The sequence below is a fragment of the Peromyscus eremicus genome, chromosome 10 (assembly GCF_949786415.1).
Source record: "Peromyscus eremicus chromosome 10, PerEre_H2_v1, whole genome shotgun sequence".
Taxonomy (NCBI): Eukaryota; Metazoa; Chordata; class Mammalia; order Rodentia; family Cricetidae; genus Peromyscus; species Peromyscus eremicus.
In genome coordinates, this window is record NC_081426.1 from 39,696,746 (window position 1) to 39,717,632 (window position 20,887).

Below are 20,887 nucleotides of genomic sequence, written 5' to 3' on the forward strand. Positions count from 1 at the left end.
AGAATCACCATACACACTGTTAAACTGCTTTTGATAAGCATTTCTACCATTTCATCTTATCATTATCCTAAAACAGAATGTGTCTTATCATATCCTCACTATCATTGTACATTTTATTCTTTAATCTTCATGCTGGCAAAAACTTGATTACATCTTTATGATTCTATTTAATCCAATGGATCTTGATTCTCAGAGGTGCCAGAGAGACAGTAAAAACCCAAGTCACACATATGTAGAAAATAAGCTAATGCTTTTGCAAACACTTTAAGAAGTTTTTCTATTTAATCATACTTCATTTTTTGTCTTCATCTTTCCTCCCTTCTTTCTTCCTTCCTTCCTTCCTTCCTTCCTTCCTTCCTTCCTTCCTTCCTTCCTTTTCTTTCTTTCTTTCTTTCTTTCTTTCTTTCTTTCTTTCTTTCTTTCTTTCTTTCTTTCTTTCTTTCACTGGCTCTTCCTTCTCCCCACCTCTTTTCGCCTCTCTCCACTTTCTTCCTTCTTTTCTATTTTTGAAACAGGGTCTCCTTATGTAACCCGGACTCCCTTGGGATGTGGTATCCTCCTGCCTCTGCCTTCTGAATGCTGGGATAAAAGACTTCCTTCCACTCTCAGCTAATGAAAGGTTTTGACCTCAGCACTGCCGGCATTAGAGAAAGATTTTTGTTGTTGTAGTTGGTTGTTCTGTGCATTGTAGGAAGTTGGAAACATCCCTAGATTCCAGTAACTCCCTTGGTTGTAACAACCAAAAGATATCTCTCAACACTACCAAAACTACCCAGAAGAAAATAGTCCCCGACTGAGAGCCATTGTTCTAATGGAAAAATATACAGCTCTAGTAGTCCAGGATGCATTCCAATGTTAAAGTCTCATTTGGTATCTTAGATATGATAGTCTGTACTCGACCCTTTCATCTTCTCTTTGCCAGCAAAGCCCTAATCTTGCTAATATGAACTCAGGGACTGAGTTATGTGTAATGTTGCCTGGTCTTGCTGGCCCAGCAGTCATTCTAGTCTTATCAACTAAATTGTTTGTAGCCAGAATTCTGTCCTGACCAGAGGAGCCAAGCAAACAAAGGCATCTGAGAAAGACTTCCTTTATTGATGAAAAGAAACCCTTCTACTCAGACGCGTGTCACCTTAATTGGCTTTCTAGGAGCCCCTGTGTAATACCCTGCTTAGAAGTGGTGAAATACCGAAGAATGAGCAATAGGCAAGACTATGGTCACAGGGGTCATCTTTGATCAGAGATCTGTCTCCAGGCTGTTTCAGCTTGTTGAAGAAATGCTCAGTCATAGAGAGAAAACCAGAGAACGTATTCTAGTCCTAAACAAGCAGGCAAGCAAGTACATCCAGACAAGTGGAAGTATAACAAGATTAATTCCAAAAACACCGTGGACAGAAACGGGAGCTCTTGGTATAGTTATTTGCTCTGTGATCCCTGGCAGAACTGCAGTCGGATACTTTTAGTATTAGTAGTGTGGATGACTTAGAACAGGTAGAAGTTAATGGGGCTAGTGCAATGGGAACAGTCAGGAAGCAGGGATTCAGGGAAGACTTCGAGCCCATGGTTGGCATGGATTGATGGGTGAATAACAGATAGGAAAGAAAAGTGGATGTGTGGGAGGGCAGATAGGCAGAGGGGTGGCTGGGCAGAAGCTTGGATGGGGAAACAGTAAGGAACAGGATAGCTGTATGGTGGGTTGGTGAGTGCCAGGGCCGATTGATGGAAGAGCAATGGTTAATCTGTAGCAACAACTCTTGGTTTTCACTTTGCTCCCAGAGAGTCATTTTCTAACATGGGCAGGAGTATCTGAAGGTTTTGGTGGACTAAGCATTATGTGCCAAAATTGGATTGTAGGAGGGGACTCAGGCATCACACGCTGGCTACACAAAACCTGTGTATGTTTTTTTTCGTTTGACTGTCCTTTTCTTTTCCTCTCCTTCCCCTCTCCCTTCCTTTGTTTTCTTTCCCTTTCCTTTCTCCCCCTTTCTTCCTTCCTTTCTTTCTGACACAAGGTTTCATTATATGACCCTGGTTGTCCTAGAACTTGCTAAGTAGATCAAGCCGCCTTTAAACTTATGGTGATCCTCCTGTCTTTGGCTCCCAAAATGCTGGGATTACAGGTTGTATTATAATCCCTTGTTTTATTTTTTTAAAAAAGGACAGAAATACCCTACTGTAAGCCAGACATGTAAATTAGAGTGGTAGGAGAATCCCAAATGAGATATGATGACACTTATAAATCCAGTATCTTATGCAAAGAAAGGTTTGACCTGCACTGAATCCAACAGAGCTTCACTTGTTAAAATTAAAATGGCAAAAGCAACTGGAATATAGTATGACCAATACCCAAGCCCTCAGCTGTTTTTTTCTTTTTTTTTTTAATTTTGGGGTGGTGGTTTGAGAAAGGGTCTCACTATGTTGCCTTGGCTGGCCTAGAATTCAGTGTGGGACCAGGCTGGCCTTGAATTCACAGAGACCTCATCCTCCTGAATGCTGGAGTTAAAGAAATGCCATACCTGGCTCCACCTTTTTAAATAAGAAAAAGAAAAGGGTGTGTGAGTATACATGTATGAAACCATACACTTAAAGATAGCAACCAATTGATATATAATAAATCCTAATTTGGAAAAAGAAAACTTCTAGTGTACAGGTTAAAACTACAAAATAATGTTAAGTTAAGAAGAAAACATGGGCCTGGGCAGCGGTGGCGCACACCTTTAATCCCAGCACTCAGGAGGCAGAGCCAGACGTATCTCTGTGAGTTTGAGGCCAGCCTGGTCTACAGAAACCAAAACTATACAGAGAAACCCTGTCTCGAAAAACCAAAAAAAAAAAAAAAAAAAAGAACAAGAAAACATGGGTTCAATTATGAGCATTGACTACATATTAGGATGCTTAAGATATATGTATAGACATGTATACACACACATATATATGGAAACATTTATAGATGAAATGATATTAAGAGTCCTACAAAATAATATGATTTAGGGAGTAGATATTAACCCAGATAAAGCAACATTTACATGCACTGGTAATTTTTGGAGATGAGCAATGGGGCTTGCAGAATACACTACACAGTTCTCTCTAATGCTATGCTATCAAACTTTAAATCTCATAGCAAAATGTGATATAAACAACAATTGCCTTATCTGGAAGCAAAAAAAACTTTATGACCAGAATTGAAATTCATCTGCAAGTACTTCTGAAAAATATCATCTTCAGCTTCCCAGTCTGCCACACACTCTAAAATCAGGATTGAAAATTGTGGGCTGGGCTGCGGTGGTGCACACCTTTAATCCCAGCACTCGGGAGGCAGAGCCAGGCAGATCTCTGTGAGTTTGAGGCGAGCCTGGTCTATAGAGCGAGATCCAGGACAGGCACCAAAACTACACAGAGAAACTCTGTCTGGAAAAACCAAAAACCAAAAAAAAAAAAAAAAAAAACTTTGTGTGCGTATGTGTATGAATAGTGTTTCCTCCCAAATTTATAACTCAACTTCAACCTCTCACTTAAACAATCATTAAAAATATTCCTCTCCCTCCTTGACATTTGGACCTGACTGTCTCATGGGAATCCCGAAGTCAATGTGTGAAAAACAGAACTAATATTGAACTCTAAGTAAAGCCCCATGCTCTTAAACCAGCTGTGCGACCTCAGGGCAGCCTCTCAGCCCACTAGTCTCCAGCTTAGGGGCCAGGGAAACCACTAAATTATCTCTGTTACTTCCAAGTCCTAGGAATATAAGAACTAAAGCTTGCTTTGTTTTGTAATTACCAACACACACAACACACACACACACACACACCATGAATGCATGCAGGCACACATGCAAGCACACACACATTATATTGGTATATATAATATATATAATATATATATATATTATATATGTGTGTGTGTGTTGATGTATATACATATATGTTTATGTATACAGGCCACTATGCATATATAGTGTATATGTATACACACACATGCCACTTTAAAAATGATGTCTAGTTTAGAAGCAGCAATGTTTCATGGTAAATGGTTGTATCCACACAGGCATCACTGATCACATATTGGTGAAAAGATCAGAAACCCATATCCTCCCCATAGCAAAAGCCAGGGAACTGTCTGATATTAGCAATATAATTTAGATAGTTGGCTTTCTCCAGCCCCAGTTATTTAATTTTGAAATGTGACAGGTGCAATTTTTTCCAAGACAAGATGGTTTGATCTCTAGAACCTCTGGAAGCATCTATAGAAAGCTGCATTGCCATGTTTACTGCCTAAGTGAAGGTGTTCCACAGTCAAGTTAAAGGGGTAATAAGTAAGAGCCTTGAAGGCTGTTCATTGGAGGCCAGTGGATGAGGCCTGAACGACAGCTGTGCACTGCTCAGGGATGACAAACAGCTTTGTCCATCGCATGGCACCTACAGTCAAGTAGCACCGGCACATATCATGGTGATTTACTTGATTTCAGTGTCTGTGTGTAGGTGGAGGGGGCAAAAGTCTACCTACAGCCTGATACAAGTGAAAATGAAAGATTGTTGAAAAGGGTGGAGAAAATGTCAACTAGCTGCTTTGGGTCATTTCAGAACTTCACCCAGGAATAAAGATCATGCATTTAAAATTCTTTTTTTCTTTTCTCTGAGGCACCGTGAGCTTAAATATCAAGTTCCTGGAGACTCAAAGGAAGTGTGACTTGAAACTTCATTAAATGTTGTGGGGGAACCCAGCACCACTCATCTTTGAAGTTTTCAAGCAGATGACTTTTTGTTCCTCCCAGTCCCTTCTAGTGCTCCTAGGCATTGTATCAGTTTGGTGACTAGATCGTTTTCCCCATGTACTGTCTTGCTTCTGCCAACAACGTCCCTTGGCAGTCACCTTCTGGATTCCACTTTACCAGGGACCACAGCTATAGAAACCTAGGATGGCAGACCTTCCCTCAGTATGGTGGGGTGTGACTCTGTAAACCATCAGAGTTCCACAAGCAGTGATACTTGGTATCAGGTTTCTTAAAGATCATTTTAAAGTCTCCAGTTTTTGCCTGCAGTACAGCCAGTAACTGTGCCATTTGGTTACTAGTCTGTCAGACAAGGTGGTTACAGTTCCAACACTTGTCAGGTGAGGAGTCTAAGAAATCTGGTTGGTACTTTTCAGAGCCTCCACATAGATCATGGCAAATGCTGATGTGACTAAACAGATGAGATCCTTCTCTTGGATCTTCTTGGGTTCCCTAAACACCAGTGTTTTATGAAATGCTTACTTCATTAAGAATTTGTATACATATTATATTCTAAGCCTAGAAACACCTGAAGGAGGATGTAAAGCGCAATCCAGTACTGTCTTAATCAGTTTTGCAGGTGAAGAACTGAAGTTCTAGGGAAGTGAAAGTTCCAGAACTCAACCTAAATCCAGGCCTCCTGGCATCCAAGGTACGCTGGATGTCACTATTCTCTGCTTTTCCAAATAAATCAACCAGAAGACATAGCTTCTGGACACAGGCTATGCTTGTAGCATTGTTTGCTGTTGCTAGTTAGGCATAAAATGTTCTTTTAATTGCTAGAGCACATGGAATCCTGAAGGGCTTCTAGGAAAATGGGACTCTAGTCCTTAGGTCCTTCTCAGAAGCTCTGGCTGATAAGCAGGGCCATCATACTGCTGCATATTTTCTAAGAGCTGTGTGGTCTTCTTGAAAGAAATGCTCTTCCTCTAGAGGACTCTGGGACTTTTATTTGGCTCCTGTTGTAGATAACTGGGGGTTATTCTAAGTCAATGCCAAGAGTATTTCAGCCCTGAATGGACAAGGACCTCACCCAAAGTCATTTGTTCTCATTAGTTGAGTTGTATAGGCTGTTCTTACCACCCAGGGGGAAAGCTGGCAATGTCTCTAGACAGTTTGGGTTGTCACACTGGGAAAGGGCTGTGGGTATTAGTGTCAAGGCCAATTCTGCTGAACTTCCTACCATACACAAGATAGCACCTACTCCAAAGAATTAGTTGGCTCAAAATGTCAAAAGTACTCAGGCTTAGATTGCCTACCTTAAGTGTAGAGTGATGCTTAGTCTTCCTGCAGAGCCACAGGTCAACAGCAAGGGAGCTCAGGATGGGGGTGTGTTTTGCTGTCAGCATGGGCTTTCAGAAATGAGAAAGTAAGAGCACTTAGGGCTCCTTCTAGGGAGCAGCAAGTCAAAGGGTACAGATACCTTCCTTCCAGGAAAAACAAGAGCAAAGAGCGTGCAGGAGATCTTCTTTCGAACTGCAGCAATGAAGAAACAGGAAGCTGCCAGCTTGGAGATTTAAGGAGTTTCATTTCACTTTTTCTCGCAGCAACCCTGGGGTCGGTGAGAAAGCTGAGTGCCATGCATAATAAACAGATAAAGGCAAGGAACCCTGAATAAGTTCAGAAAGCCATCTATCTAGTGGTAAAGCAGGAGCTAGAGCCAAGTCTTTTCATGTTGTGATGGGCTGAACTGTGTTCTCCTCATAGCCCACATTCATTTATGGCAGCCCTGACCTCCAGTATGATGCATTTGGGAACAAGGTTGTAGGGAGGTTATAATCCCCCGTGTGTGTGTGTGTGTGTGTGTGTGTGTGTGTGTGTGTGTGTGTGTCACGCATGTGTAAAAGGACAACTCGTGGGGTTCAGTTCTCTCCTTCCACTATGTGGATCTCCCCTTCCGCCTATGAAATGTAGGTCATCAGACTCGGTGGCAAACAGCAAGTGTCTTTTTACCTGTTGAACGATCCATGTGGTCCTTGTTGGGAGGTTCCACAGGGAGGTATTTGATGTTAAATTAAGTCACAAGGGTAGGAGTGGTGTCCTTGTGTAGGAAGAGGAAAATACCTAGAGCTTCTTTCTCTCCATGTGAGTACACGGGAGAGACCATGTGAAGAAACAGGAAGCAAGGAGGAGAGCCCTCACCAGAAACTGCCCTGCCACACCTGTATCTTGGGCTTTCAGCTTTCAGAAAAATGTGAAAGAAATACTTGCTGTTTTAGCCACACACTCTGTGGTGGTCTCTTATTATAGTCTCTATAGATGGATAAAGATGTCAACAGCTAGCTTTGCACCAGGCTCTCCCAGTTCTAGCTCATCACTTTATTGACAGTAAAGCCACTGATGACCAACTCTGATTTTTATGACTTTCTTTTTTCAGGCTTCAACCCATTTCATGTCTTTGTCCTACCTACAACCAGTCAGCATTTATGAAGGCTCTCCTTCCTTGATTCCTTGGGTTCTAAAGTACCACCTTCACTCTGAGCCTCAGGTTCCTTCTCTTGGGGCTGTATCATGGGCCAGCAATCCACAAAGTTCAGCATTCTTTTGTCTCTCTGAACATTTGTCCTGGGAAAGTTGCCACAAGACCCATTTCTATCAGGACCTTAGTGTCTTCTACGCTAAGAAACTCACAGAATAAACCTGTACCAAAGATCTGCCGAGTAAAGGAATGAACGGACAAATAAACACACTATCTCTTGTGAGGTGGTAACTTTAAAAACTAGATTTCTAGCCTAGACATCTTTTCTGAGTTCTAGACGTAAAACATCAGTCAGTGACAGTCCATAAAAGTGTCTTGCAACAAGCATCTCCCCAAATTCAATGATTTAGACACCTAGAAGCATTTATGCTCACGGAGGTTAGCAGTGGTCGGCCAATGGTCTGCTCCCAGCGCTATGATTCAGGCTGTGAACTGAGGCTGGATGCAGGTTGGTTGCCTTAGGGCCAGGTGGTAGCACAGTGGCCACACGCAGCATGCTTTTCTCCTGGCAGGGGTTAAACTTCAGAAACTCATTTAAGGTCTCTGGCTATGTTCACACTCTCTAACGTTCCAAAGAACAAACTAAGTCTCAGGAAGAAGCCTATCATCAATGGGATGAGGAAGGACCTCTGGGTTGGTGAGGGAGTAAGAGAAAGTAAATGCTCGATCATTGACCAGCATAACTGTCCCATCTACAAGGTGCCCACCTGTTTAAATATTCTACAGGCTCCTTAATCATCTATGTGTTTGCTAAGAGTAGAGTTTGGTCGTCATGGCTCCATTCCAAATTTGGAGTCTGTCTACTTCTGTCAATTCATTTGATTTTTGTCCATTCCATCTTACAGAACCCCCCACTATTCTGGTCTACATAGCTGGACAGCTCTCCTCCTACAGACGTGGGCCTGAGTCATTCACGTGCTTTCTACACTTTTGAGATTTTATGTTGATGACACGTCTAAATCCACTCCCCACCTCTCATTCTATGTGATATGTTTTCCTCCTGATTGTTGGTCTCAGATGCCAAGGTCTCCTCATTCTCTGTTTCAGCTTGTCTAAGTGGCAAAGAGGAAACAGGACACTGGGCAGTCCTTTTAAACCCTGATGCTCGACACTGAAAATAATCTCTCCTCATCAGTCTTTCCTAGTGACAGTGTCTCTGGATTTGGCAATGAGATGACATTAGGACCCTCCAAGGGAGAGAGAGGTAGGTTATTGGCTAATTTTGCTTTTCTATGGCCTGGTTTAGATTACATTTAAGAGTGCACGCACACACAAACACACACACGAGCCTATACTTGGTTCTAATTTTCCCTCTCATATTTATTTAGGTTGTTATCAGATAATTTGATAGTCTTCCACAGGACAAATGGGCCTTGCTCCCAGTGGCTGAGGACAGGAATAGCAAGTCTGGATGAATGCACTTTGGCAGCACAAAGAGGAAAAGCTTTCCAAGATGAATGTTGGCAGTATTGCTAGCTCTTGCCTGCTGTATTAATTTCTCCTTTAAAAGAAAGCTGACCTAATTTTTCCAGCCCAGAGCCCTAATGGACCCTTATTCAGAGGCCATCCTTCTCCTACATAAAGAGCTGCATTGTATTTAATGATAAGCCTTTTAATGGAATTTGCTATTTCTGGGTCTCTGGGAACATGCCATTAATGAGCTTGCAAGTGCAAGGAATAGCAGATGCTTGAGGGGCATGCTTTTCAAGGACAGACTACCCTGGCAGGAAAATGAACAAAACCAGAAACAGGTTCTTTTTCATTCCCTTGGCTTTAACCAAACTCTGATCTAGATAAACTTAGGCTTCAAAATTTGAACGCACCATGCCCTCATCTCCTTACCCTAGCACCTGTCTATGTGCCATTATCTACAAATGTTTCTGCCATAAATCCATCACAACTCCATCTGCAAAATGTAAAACTAGACCGAGGGACACATAAACTAAGAAGCTAATACCCCTCAAGATGGTTTGGTCAATGCCCATGTAAAAGCCTGAAGAGAACAAGTGGAGACAGATGGGAAGAATGGTTTGAGTTAAATCTTTTAACTTCCAGGAGCTACTTAGCTCTGGGCCCAAATCTGCATGTTTACACAGTAAAATAAAAGCCTGTTGTTAACCAGAGAGTTCCCTCTTTACAGAGCATCATACTTATTATTGCTTATTACTCCACGGACACTTCCAAATCGTACCTCTAAAGGAGAACAGCTCACCGAAGCACACACACTACCTGTGGTTGAGGATCTCTGTCTTCTGTGCATCTCTTGCTGTTCACAGTGAGCTGGCCCCCGGGAGTGACTTAGCATCCCGTTTAGATTGGGATTTTGCTTACATGTCCGTTCTTTAATCTGAATCTTACTGGTACTTCCCTGAGCTGAGCCCTAGCATCTTGCAATTCAAAGCCCTCAGCTCACACTGATAAGTGAGTTCCCAGCAGTGTGGTAGAAGCTATTGGCAATTTAAGGAGGAAGAAGGTCAAAATCAAACCACAGCAAACAAACATCCATTAAAACAACAACAAAAACCTTGATCATCTCAAAGAACGATCAATCTGTAGTCTGAAACGTTGCCTAAGCGCATACTTAAAATGTGAGTTCTCCAACCATGGCTGACTGCGATCATTCCCAGAGAACTACAGTAGTGTTGTGGGAAGGAAGAAGCCTTTGGTGATGTAGATGGTAGAGAGATGTAAAAGATGGTCTGTTCTCTGTGGTTGCCATATCAAATCACCCCACACTTGCTAGTTTAAAATAACAACTTTATTCTCTCTGAATTCTAGGAACCAGAAGTCAAAAGTCCACATGGCTGCAGGATTTTCTCCCTTCTGAGCCTCACAGGGACAATTTATTCTTGGCCTCCTCCACTTTCTGGTGGCTCCAGGCATTTTTTCATATGTGGTGCATCACCACAATCTTGCCTCAGTCTTCCTATGTCCTCTCCCTCCTCTGTGCCTTCTCCCACTCTGTCTTAAACCACCCTCTGTCTTTCTCTTACAAGGACGCATGTTATGGAATTTAGGGCCCAGTCAAGTAATACAAGGCTGTGTCATCTCATTGCCTCATTACATTTGCAAATACTCTTTTCTTCCAGTAAGGCAGCATTCGTAGGGGCTTAATGTGAACACTCTGTGTGTGTGTGTGTGTGTGTGTGTGTGTGTGTGTGTGTGTGTGTGTGTGATTTTTTTAGTCTTCTATAGTTAGTATCAAGAGAAAACAATATCCACCAAGAGCACAGCAAGACGGAATGCTAAACAATCTTCTGGGCTTGCATTTCAACAAAGCAAGAGTCTCGAGGTCAAAAAGCAAAGCTACACAGTGCTCTTTTGGAACTCAGCAGGCAGGGGAAATAGTTTTAGGAAAAACCTTTTAAAAAACATTTGTTATGCTTCAGAAGTCTGGGGAAAACATTGTTCTCAATGATGATACCAAAGATGCAAAAGTGGATCCTTCTACTTCTTGCTTTGAAGGTTCCACAGCTAAGAAAAAGGCTTTCTAGAGAGACCAAGGTCAATGACTTGCCTCTCGGGTAATTGCTAGTATGTTTGATTGTAGTGGGCCTCTGAAATATGAGAAAAGCATGTTTCTCTGATACTTTAATTTACCTAGGAGCATTTTCCAGGTATATTCTTTTTCCCTGGAGCTCACAATATACTAAGTAGCTTCAAATAGGTTCTAGTGAACCAACAGCCTGGGTTGTGATTATGTCCAAGTGGTTTGAAAGCACTGATGTCAGCTGGGCATGGTGGTGAACACCTTGAATCCCAGCACTCAGGAGACAGAGGCAGGGCGATCTCTGTGAGTTGGAGGCCGGGCTGGTATGGTGAGTTCTAGGACAGTGAAGGATACATAGAGAGACCCTGTCTCAAAAATCAAAACAAAGCAACAACAACGTAATGATGTTATTGTCTCTGTAACTATAGAGTATTTCTCTCATAGAGGTTGTGTTTAGATTATGAGAGTTGTAATGTATGTGAGATTTGTAGTAAACAAATCAAGCACCCAGAACATGTTTTTTTTTGGATTGTTTGAAACATTCTTAAACACTTCTTTTTAGGCTGTTTCCTTCCATTCTTCCTGATCTTCACACGCACCTACCTGAAACAAAGGTGAGCTCTGCTAAAGGAGTCAATCTCCAGGAGACTCTGGCAAGTGGGCAAAGGTAGAGAGTCAAAAGAAAGACCTTCGGATTACTGACTTTAGTGAGGAGAAAGTAGAATCAACCAAAACGCTGGCAGGGGCTATTCAAGGAAACTTTCTGATCATTCAGATTATCCAGGCTTTCCCGTTCTCCCTTAGTAAACTGTTAACACGGTCATTTATTTCTGTACACAAGCAATAGATGATCTTTCACAAGTCTCCGTTTAATCCCTACTTAGAAAAATGGATACCTTTTAGCCTTTTTTGGGTCCAGAGTTGCTTGTTTATACCAGCTTCATTTATGTTTGTAGTTATAAAATTTCATGCCAGATTACATCAATTATCTATTTCTGTGAGAAGGAAGCTCTTGTTGAAGGCTTCTGAGAGACCTAAAAATGACAAGCTTATAACAAAACAACACTCACACACCAAACAAGCCAATAAACCCATATGGTATCAATGCAGGTGTTACAGAGAAGTCTAAAAAGAGCAGCAAGGGGGTTCAGATGGTTCAGAAGCATTAAGAGCTCAGACAGATTCGTATGTGTGCTATAGTCTCATTCTTCCTATGAAAGACACCAAAACTGGAAAAAAAAAAATACAGATGCGTCATGGTGTGTGTCTTAGTTTGAAGTTGCTGTGATAAAATACCCTGACAAAAGCAACTTAAAGGAGAAAAGATCTATCTTGGATTACATCTCCAGGGGGACTCAGACAAGCATGCTGCAGAAAACATGGCAGCAGGTAGGGAAGGCATGGAGGAGGAGCAGGGAGCTGTCTGGTCACATTTCATTCACACTCAGGAAGCAGAGAATAAACTGAAAGTGGGGTCTAGGTATAAAACCTGAAAACCTGACCCCAGTGACCCACTTCTTCCAACAAGGCTCTATTTCCTAAAGGACCCATAACCTGCCCAAACAGTCTGGACAGCAAGTGTTCAGACACATGAGTTAGCCTCTGGGCAACATTTCACATTCAAATACACAGTAGGTGTGATGTTATAGTTGGAGACTATATGGAGGAAGGCTGTTATGGTATAGGAGATAACACTTCGGGGAGAGAAAGAGCCACCTCAAGTGATGATGGTAAATAATTTATTATAGATGAACAGATTTCATTCTAAGTGAACCTGGGAATTCACTTCAAAACAAACCATTATTGGGTTTTAGATTTTATAGTTACATGCTTTGGTTTACATTAGAAGACTGTTCTTGCCACAATCTGAGGGGCTAAAGTGACCAAAGGGAATACCGCAGCAGGAGTTGAGGGCCAGACTTAAAAATCTGGACTACAGTGTGGAGGTAGAAATGAAGAACAGAAGTAGACTGATTGTTTTATGGGATAAAGTCATAAGGAACTGATTCAGAGCTACATTAAAAAGGACAGACATAAGTCCATTTTTTGTTTCTGTTTTTAATAGTTTTAGGAAGATATAATTTTTATACCAGGTAATTTATCCTTATATAGTGAAATGACATTCTGTATATTTAGTTACAGAGCTATCACCATTTAACTTCAGAACATGCTTTACCCTCAAATGAAACCCTGAGGCTGAATAAGGGGGCCTTTAATCCCAGCACTCAGGAGGCAGAGGCAGGTGGATCTCTGTGAGTTTGATACCAGCCAGGTCTACACAGTGGGTTATAGGCCAGCCAGGGATACAAAGTGAGAGAAAAAAAGAAACCCTTAGCCACTCTCCATACCGTATCTGAACTGCATCCCTTAGCATTTATACCTGACAATTTTTGTGTATATATTTTTGTACATATTTCCTCCACCTGCTCCTTGGTGATAGACATTTAGTTTGTTTCTATTTTTTAGCAATATAAGCAATGTTTCTGTGAACATTCACATAAAAATTTTTATGGAGACAGGTGTTTTCATTTCTCTTGGGTACTCAGGAATGTAATTGTTAGATCATATAACATTTCTGTTTAACTATTTAGGGAACCGTTGAGGCCATTTTTTTTTTAAGTGGCCACATCATTTCGGATTTTTGCCAGCAATGTAGGAGGGTTTGAGATCACTCTGGTTGCTGCTGTGTGGAGAAAAGACTGAAGGAAGGCTGTGGAGTGGAGATGGGGAAGGAGAGAGGTCTAGAATGGCAATGCAAAGTTGAAACATCTTAGTAGGGTTCAAGGACACTCAGCTTAGGGAGCACTGCATACTGCTTTATGGTATGATGCAAAAGATAGTGAGGGATGGACATGTTTACATCACGGGTTATATCATTAAAGTATAAGATTCCAAAGGAGTGGGCTTGTTAAAACAGATCTGTAGTTTTCAAAGTACAACTGCTTAAACATCTGTCCCCAAACAAGCTTCTACAAGCACAGGAATATTTTCAGTGAAGTAGATGGAATCAAGTCAGAGGGTGTAATAAAACTTGCAACTCCTTTTAACCAAGAAAACACTGGGCTCAAATGGCAGCCTGTGACAGAGGATACCTTTGGCGAAAGGCATCACTCCTATTGCCTCATGGTACTTCCTGGCTTCCAAGGCCAGAGAAGGGCTTACTTTGGTCCAGTTCACTGGGGTAACATTTCACTCCTCAGTTCACTGTTTTGTGCTCACCTCTACAGTGCATCAGGTTCAGGATGGGAAGTCAAACATCGGCCAGGGCCAAGATCTGCCTGGCACTGGATTATAACACCTCTTATGTTAGGAAGCCTCATGACAAATCACCTGGGTAGAATCCAGTTCAGGGTCACCGTTGCCTTTAGTTGTAAAGTTTATAACTGGCAACATGCATGCACGGGTGTGTAACTGGGGACTGATCTAGGGCCTTGTGTATGCTAGGCAAGCACACTGCCTTTGACTTACATGCCAGGCTTTTTAAAATTCCAATTTGAAACAAGGCTGACTAAGTTGCCTAGGCAACTCATGACATAGCTGGGGCAAGCTTTGAACTCGCAATGCTTTTGTCTCACCTCAGTCTCTGAAGTAGCTGGGGCTATAGATATATGCTATAATACCCAGCAAATGGCTATGTTGTTAGAAGCTCTCCAGGTGGTTTTCATGTGCATTTTGGATTTTGGATCATGTGATTATAGTAGCATTATGCTACTATACATAAAATTAAGGATTTTACTATTTTTTTTTTCCGGAGCTGAGGACTGAACCCAGGGCCTTCTGCTTGCTAGGCAAGCACTCTACCACTGAGCTAAATCCCCAACCCCAGAATTCTACTATTTTAGAAGATATATTACTATATTTTCTTAGGAATCAGTACAATGAAAGAAATCTTAACCAAATACATGGGAAGAACTTTTTTTAATGCATGTGGCTGTTTTGTCTACATGTAAGTTATGTGTACCATGTGTGAGGAGTACTCTCAGAGACTAGAAGAGGGTGTAAGATCCCCTGGAACTGGAGTTACAGATGGCTATGGGCTGACATGTGGGTCTAGAAATCAACCCAGGGTCCTCTGAAGAGCAGATAGTGCTCTTAACTGCTGAGCCATCTCTCCAGCCCCATACGTGGAGGAAATTTTAATAGAATTTAACAAACTTAGTAAAGTTCTATTTTGTGCCAGTTACTATATCAACTGCTAGAGAAACAGATGGATAAGGAAAATGAATTATCATATAATAAACACATTTAAAATAAAAAGGTTTTCAAAGGCTTTTTTTTTTTTTAAAGAGGAAGGGGAACTTAAAAGATAAATGTGATCCCACTTTTAAGAGACAAAGCCATTTCAGGAAAGGATACAGGAGGGAAAAAGAGGGATGGCTGTGTATTCACAAAAGGCAAGACATGAAATACACCCAGATGTGCACTGGCGGATGAAAATGTGTTATCTATACACACCAGTGTCCTATCCACTCATAAAACAGGATAAAATCCTGTCATTTGCTGCATCAGGAATGGAGCTGGAAGGCATTATTGTAGCTGGAGGAAGTTCGGCACAGAAAGACAAATATTGCATGTTCTTACTTACATGTAGCCGCTGAAATAATTGATTTCATGAAGGTGCAAAGTAGAATGAATAATGGTCACCAACGGCTAAGGACAGTAAAGAGGTAGGAGAGGGCTGGTACTGAGTATAAAGGGCCAGTTGGGGTAGATGGAATGCCTTCTAATGTCCCAGAGAACCACAGGGAAACCATGATGGACAACAAATAATTGTGTCTTTCAAAACAGCTAGAAAAGAGTTTGAATCATCTCACCACAAAGAAACAGGGTGATGGAGACAGCAGCTACACCAGCTATCCTGGGATGACCATATGCTGCATACTTGAGCCATCACACTGGGTCTCACGCATACAGGTTTTATGCATTTTGAAATTTTTCTTCTTCTTCTTCTTCTTTTTCTTCTTCTTCTTCTTCTTCTTCTTCTTCTTCTTCTTTTTTTTTTTTTGGTTTTTGGAGATAGGGTTTCTCTGTGTAGTTTTGGTGCCTGGCCGGGATCTCACTCTGTAGACCAGGCTGGCCTCAAACTCACAGAGATCCGCCTGGCTCTGCCTCCCGAGTGCTGGGATTAAAGGCATGTGCCACTGCTGTCCTATGCATTTTTAATTTTTAAAAAATTAAAGATAAGCATAAAGAGTGCAAAGTAAGTACAAAACGAAGCCTGGAATTGTACTTGACTGTCATTTCAGAATTTGGAATAGGGGTACGGAATGGGAAATTTTACTGAAAAAGTGAACTGGAAAAGGAAGAATTGTATAATGATGTTGGGAAACCTCCTAGTTTCTTAGAAAGTTAAACAGAAATTTAGTGTAGACATGAACAATTTTATTTTTAAGTTTGCATCTAAAGGCACATAATGACTTGTGTATGAATATATAATGTTCATAGCAATACTGTCTATGATAGCCACAAAAGTGGACTCCAAAATTATCAGCTGGCAAAAGGATAAATAAAACACGAGGTAGCTATACAAGGGATACATGCATGAACAATAAAAAAAAGTATGAATAGAGGATGAGCTAGAACATGATGGTCCTGAAAGGAAAAGCCAGGAATAAAGGACTAAATATTGTGTGGTTTCATTTATATGAAATGCCCCGAGAGACAAACCTGGAGATTTGGGCTGGAGAGAAGGCTCAGTGGCTAGGAGTGTTTGTTGAACAACCACGAGAAGCAGAGTTCAAATTCCAGCACCCCTACCACAAGCTGTAACACCAGCTCTGAAATGGGTAGAGATAAAAGGAGAGCTGAGCTTTACTGGAGGCTAGCCTACATATGAAAACTAGAGCCTCTTGGTTCAGGGAGAGCCCTTGCCTCAGGGGAATAGACAGGGAGTGACAAAGGAGGACACTTGACATTTTCTTCTGACCACCAGAATGTGCACACAAAACGTGTGTATATACTTACTCAGACACATACACACAGAAATAATTATATAAGTACATCTTTTGGGAAAGGACAGAAAAGAATGAAAGGCTGCTTAGTGATGGGGGTATGAATAGCAACCAACTTCCAATGTACATAAGAAATGGACTCATGCCGGGTGGTGGTGGCACACACTTTTAATCCCAGCACTCAGGAGGAAGAGCCAGGAGGATCTCTGTGAGTTCACGGCCAGCCTGGGCAATAGAGCATAATCCAGGACAGGCACCAAAACTACACAGAGAAACCCTGTCTCAGAAAAGAAAAAGAAATGGACTTGTTCTCCAAGTAGACTTTGTTTATGGATCACTGACCAAAAAAATGTTGAATTTTACTAACGGGTGAAGAAAGTTTTTGTTGTTGTTGTTGGGAGATTCACTTAGATAACTTTAATAGAAACATCATAGTTAAGTAACTATGTTGAAATATTAAAGACAATTCTGAGACTGAGTTGAATAAAGCCCTGAGCACTCAAACCAGTAAAAGAACATAAATCATTTCACTAATCTTACAGAACATGGGCACAGAGGCTAAGGGAGCAAAGAGAAAAAATGGTAAAGGAAAACCACAAATTATGATGGAAGAATATCAGTAATTCCTTGGATTAAATTCATCTATCAAAGAAAAAACTCATGGAAATATTAAATGTACAAATGTGGAAGATAAGTGCTGTACAAATAGTAGGCAAAAGAAGAGTGGTTTATTAGAAACAACAATTTTACATTAAACACTTAGCATGAAAAATGGTAATGAGAGGCACTACATAGTAAGAATCAATCAGGATTTGTAATGGAGTATATAATCTGAGAAATGTACCAGGGACCGTGTCTGCCTTCTATTCTGCTCGGTCTTCATGACTTAGCAAATAATAGGTATTCCATAAATATTACTGAATGGAATCATTACCCAATCACGCTGAAATGATCTGTTTGTTTGACGTACTACAGAGGAAAGGGCTGTGTCTTAGGGATTCTATGGCTGTGGTAAAACACTGTCACATAAGCAACTTGAAGAAGAAAAGGTTTATTCCATCTTACAGTTTGTAGTCCATCATCCAGGGATGTCAAGGAAAGAACTTGGAGGCAGAAACTGAAGCAGAGGCCATGGAGGAATGTTTACTGGCTTGCCCAGACCGCTTTCTTGTAGTACCCATGACCACCTGTCCAGGGATGGCACCACCCACAGTCAGCTGGGCCCTCCAACTGTAATTGAAAACTGCACTACAGACTTGCCCACAGGGAAATCTTATGGAGGCATTTTCTCAATTAAGAGTCCCTTTCCAAAAATGACTCTATTAGCCAGGATGGAAGGTGCCTAGGCACCAATATTCAGTATATGGGACAGGAGAGATGGCTCAGTAGTTAACAGTACTTGCTACTTTTCCAGGGGATCTGAGTTTGACTCCCAGCAGCCACATTGGGTGGCTCACAGTTACCCGTAACTCTAGCTCCTTGGGAGCCCACATCTGCTGGCTTCCATGGGCACTCACCCAATGGAGTGTATATACAGACAGACATGTGCACGTAAACAAAAATAATAAAAACATTTTAAAAGATTAAGTATTTTAAATACAGCAGGCACTCCTAGTATGATAGTAAATCATCACTATCACAATTCAAGGATAATTTCTTTCATAACATTTTCCTTGTTTCTGCACACAATGTCATACTCTTTGTTTCTACTTTCATAGAACTTGTAATTTGAACTATCACACATAGCAATTGTTATGTGTTTTAAATTTCTCTTGCTATTACAAATCTTGCTTCCCTTCGAAAACATTTTAGCATTTTGAAGACAGGGAAGGTGCCTTATACTATATACTATATATACCTTCCCAGGTACTTAAATGAATTTTATATAATAAACTTAAGTTTTATTATTGGTGCCATTAGATAAGTATGGGCTACACATAATGTTACAAGTCAAGGCTTCCAAGAAATGACTGTTTGGAGACGGGCTCATGTGCAAAGACTATGAAGAGGTTAATGGCAGGAAAGGAGAACAGAGCTCGTGGTGTTCTGTTTCAAGTCTGTGTTATACTTTTTCTGAAAAGCAGTGCGGTAAGGATGCCTACCCATCTTCAAAAGAGCAGGTGTGGGAAGTGAGAGGAAGATGTTTAGGAAAGAGGGCAGGACATGTCCTTCATTATACTCTGGACAACCCCTGGAGCTGCTCTTCTACTGGTAGGCATTGTGTTAGGAGTTTGAGGCCAAAAGGAAAATCCCAAGTAAACAGCTAATTTAATCCACTCAAACTCTTTAGGAAAGACAGGGAGGGATGTTTTCCGTTTACAGACATGTGGAGGGAATCTTCGAGGAGTTGATCCTAATTGGGAAATTGCAAGGGATTAACAACCTGTATTGGTAACATCTCAGACACACAGCCTCGATATATTCAAACAGGACCCTGAGATAAAGTAGGGAGATGGGTTGGCTGACCTCCCAAGGTCTTTTCCATTCCTACAGTTATATACTGAATCCCACATTTTTCCCATTTATGCTCGCACACATGCCTGCAGTCAGTTTTATAGTAAGTCCTCTGGGCTATCTTCCAGGTTTAGTACACTGCCACACAAGGCTGCTAGCACTCAACAAATGATTGAAATATTTGTTGAATGAAGGAATAAATGAATCGTGTTTAAATAGGGCTCACATGATCTCCCCAGCTGTAGGGCATAGAGGACTGGTAAGGAAGCATGTAAACACACACACACACACACACACACACACACACACACATACACACACACTCACACTGTAACCTTAGGTAAGGGAGTATAAATACACACACACACACACACACACACACACACACATCCTCACACTCTAACCTTGAGTAAGGGAGCATAAATACACACACACACACACACACACACACACACACCACACACTCACACTCTAACCTTGGGAAAGCACAGTCCACCTGCTCAGCGAGCAGGCTGCGGGAGTTTCCTTGGCAAGGATCCTGTCTGCTGCTTCTAAACGCTGTATCCAGAAGGTCACTTCACCCAGATATAGGACAGCTTCCCTTGGTCTCCGAGACAAAGTTTGTCAAGATTCAGTGCGGGTCTCCCCTGGGGCGCGTCCGCACTCCCACCCCTACTCCGGGTGCCCCTGGTGCACAGCTGGTCCTCCCGCAGCGCCCCGCCTTACCTTGGTGAGCTGAGCGATTTTCTTGCACATTTTCACGTGCATCTCGGGATCACAGTCCATTCTCCAGCCCGAGCCAGCGCGGGCGTCGGCTTTAGAGCTCGCGCAGGTTCCTGGCGGCTGGATTTTGCTGTTGAGGGCAGATGCCATAGCTTTAAGGCGCCCTGCACTGAAAAGCTCTGGCTCGCGCTCTCCCTGCTGGCCGTGTGCACGTGCGTGCGAGCGCGGGCGTGAGGACTTTCTCCAGAGAGGTGGCACTGCGGTCTTGCCAGCACAGCAGCGTGGCTCCTCTTTCCGGAGGTATCGCCCTCCCGGGCCCACTCGCGCACCCACCTTCCTCTGCTCGTGCTCGTTCGCGGGCTAGCTGGCTCACGGGCACCCGCACCCTGCAGCGTGGCGCTGGCGCCCTGCACGTGGGGTTCACGATCTGCGGATGTTTCAGAGAGGGTGCGGGTTACACCTGCAAGAGGACAGCTTCTGAGGGGTGTTCTGGAGGAGAGGAGGTTGCCCTGGACGGTAGTTTTCGTGGGCAACTGGGTGGCACGGGGGCTCCCAACTCTGCTAGGAGCGATCCAGCCCGTGGTGGATAGCCCAAGCTAAGAGGAAAAAATGCTGGCCTTAGTCCCTAGCAGACCTGCGAGTCCGAATAAAAATACCCCCAAATCCTGTGAATTGGTAGTAGATGGGACAGGTGAGACAGCAGGTCCATTACCTGCAGTCCTGATGCTTGGAGGGTGAAGGTAGGAGGCAGGAGGTAGAATGGGGGGGGGGGGGTTGCTAACCACTCTGATTCAAGGAGGTTGGGATCCAGAGCTCAAGATGGGACAGTGCTGGAGCCTCAGAACCACAGAGCTGGACTAATTGGGAGCGCCCCCAACCCCTTTCCCAAGCTTGGACAGGAGCCTGCTCAGTGCCAAATGCTAGAGATCTCCAGAAACGTCAAGTCTAAGGCCAACAGTGACTGGAACGGGGGGGGGGGGGGAACCCACATAACCCACAGTAGGGAAAGGATTAGCAGCACA

At 42.5% G+C, this 20,887-nt stretch overlaps 1 protein-coding gene across 1 annotated transcript in view; it reads right to left on the minus strand.

The window, feature by feature from the left end:
- Nucleotides 1-20,473, minus strand: part of Fam184b (family with sequence similarity 184 member B) — a 100,506-nt gene extending 80,033 nt beyond the window's left edge. The window contains exon 1 of the mRNA XM_059275848.1: nt 19,869-20,473. Within this exon, the coding sequence (XP_059131831.1) occupies nt 19,869-20,015 (147 nt within the window). The 5' untranslated portion in view covers nt 20,016-20,473. The remainder of the gene's footprint in view (nt 1-19,868) is intronic.
- Between the last annotated feature and the right edge of the window lie 414 nt (nt 20,474-20,887).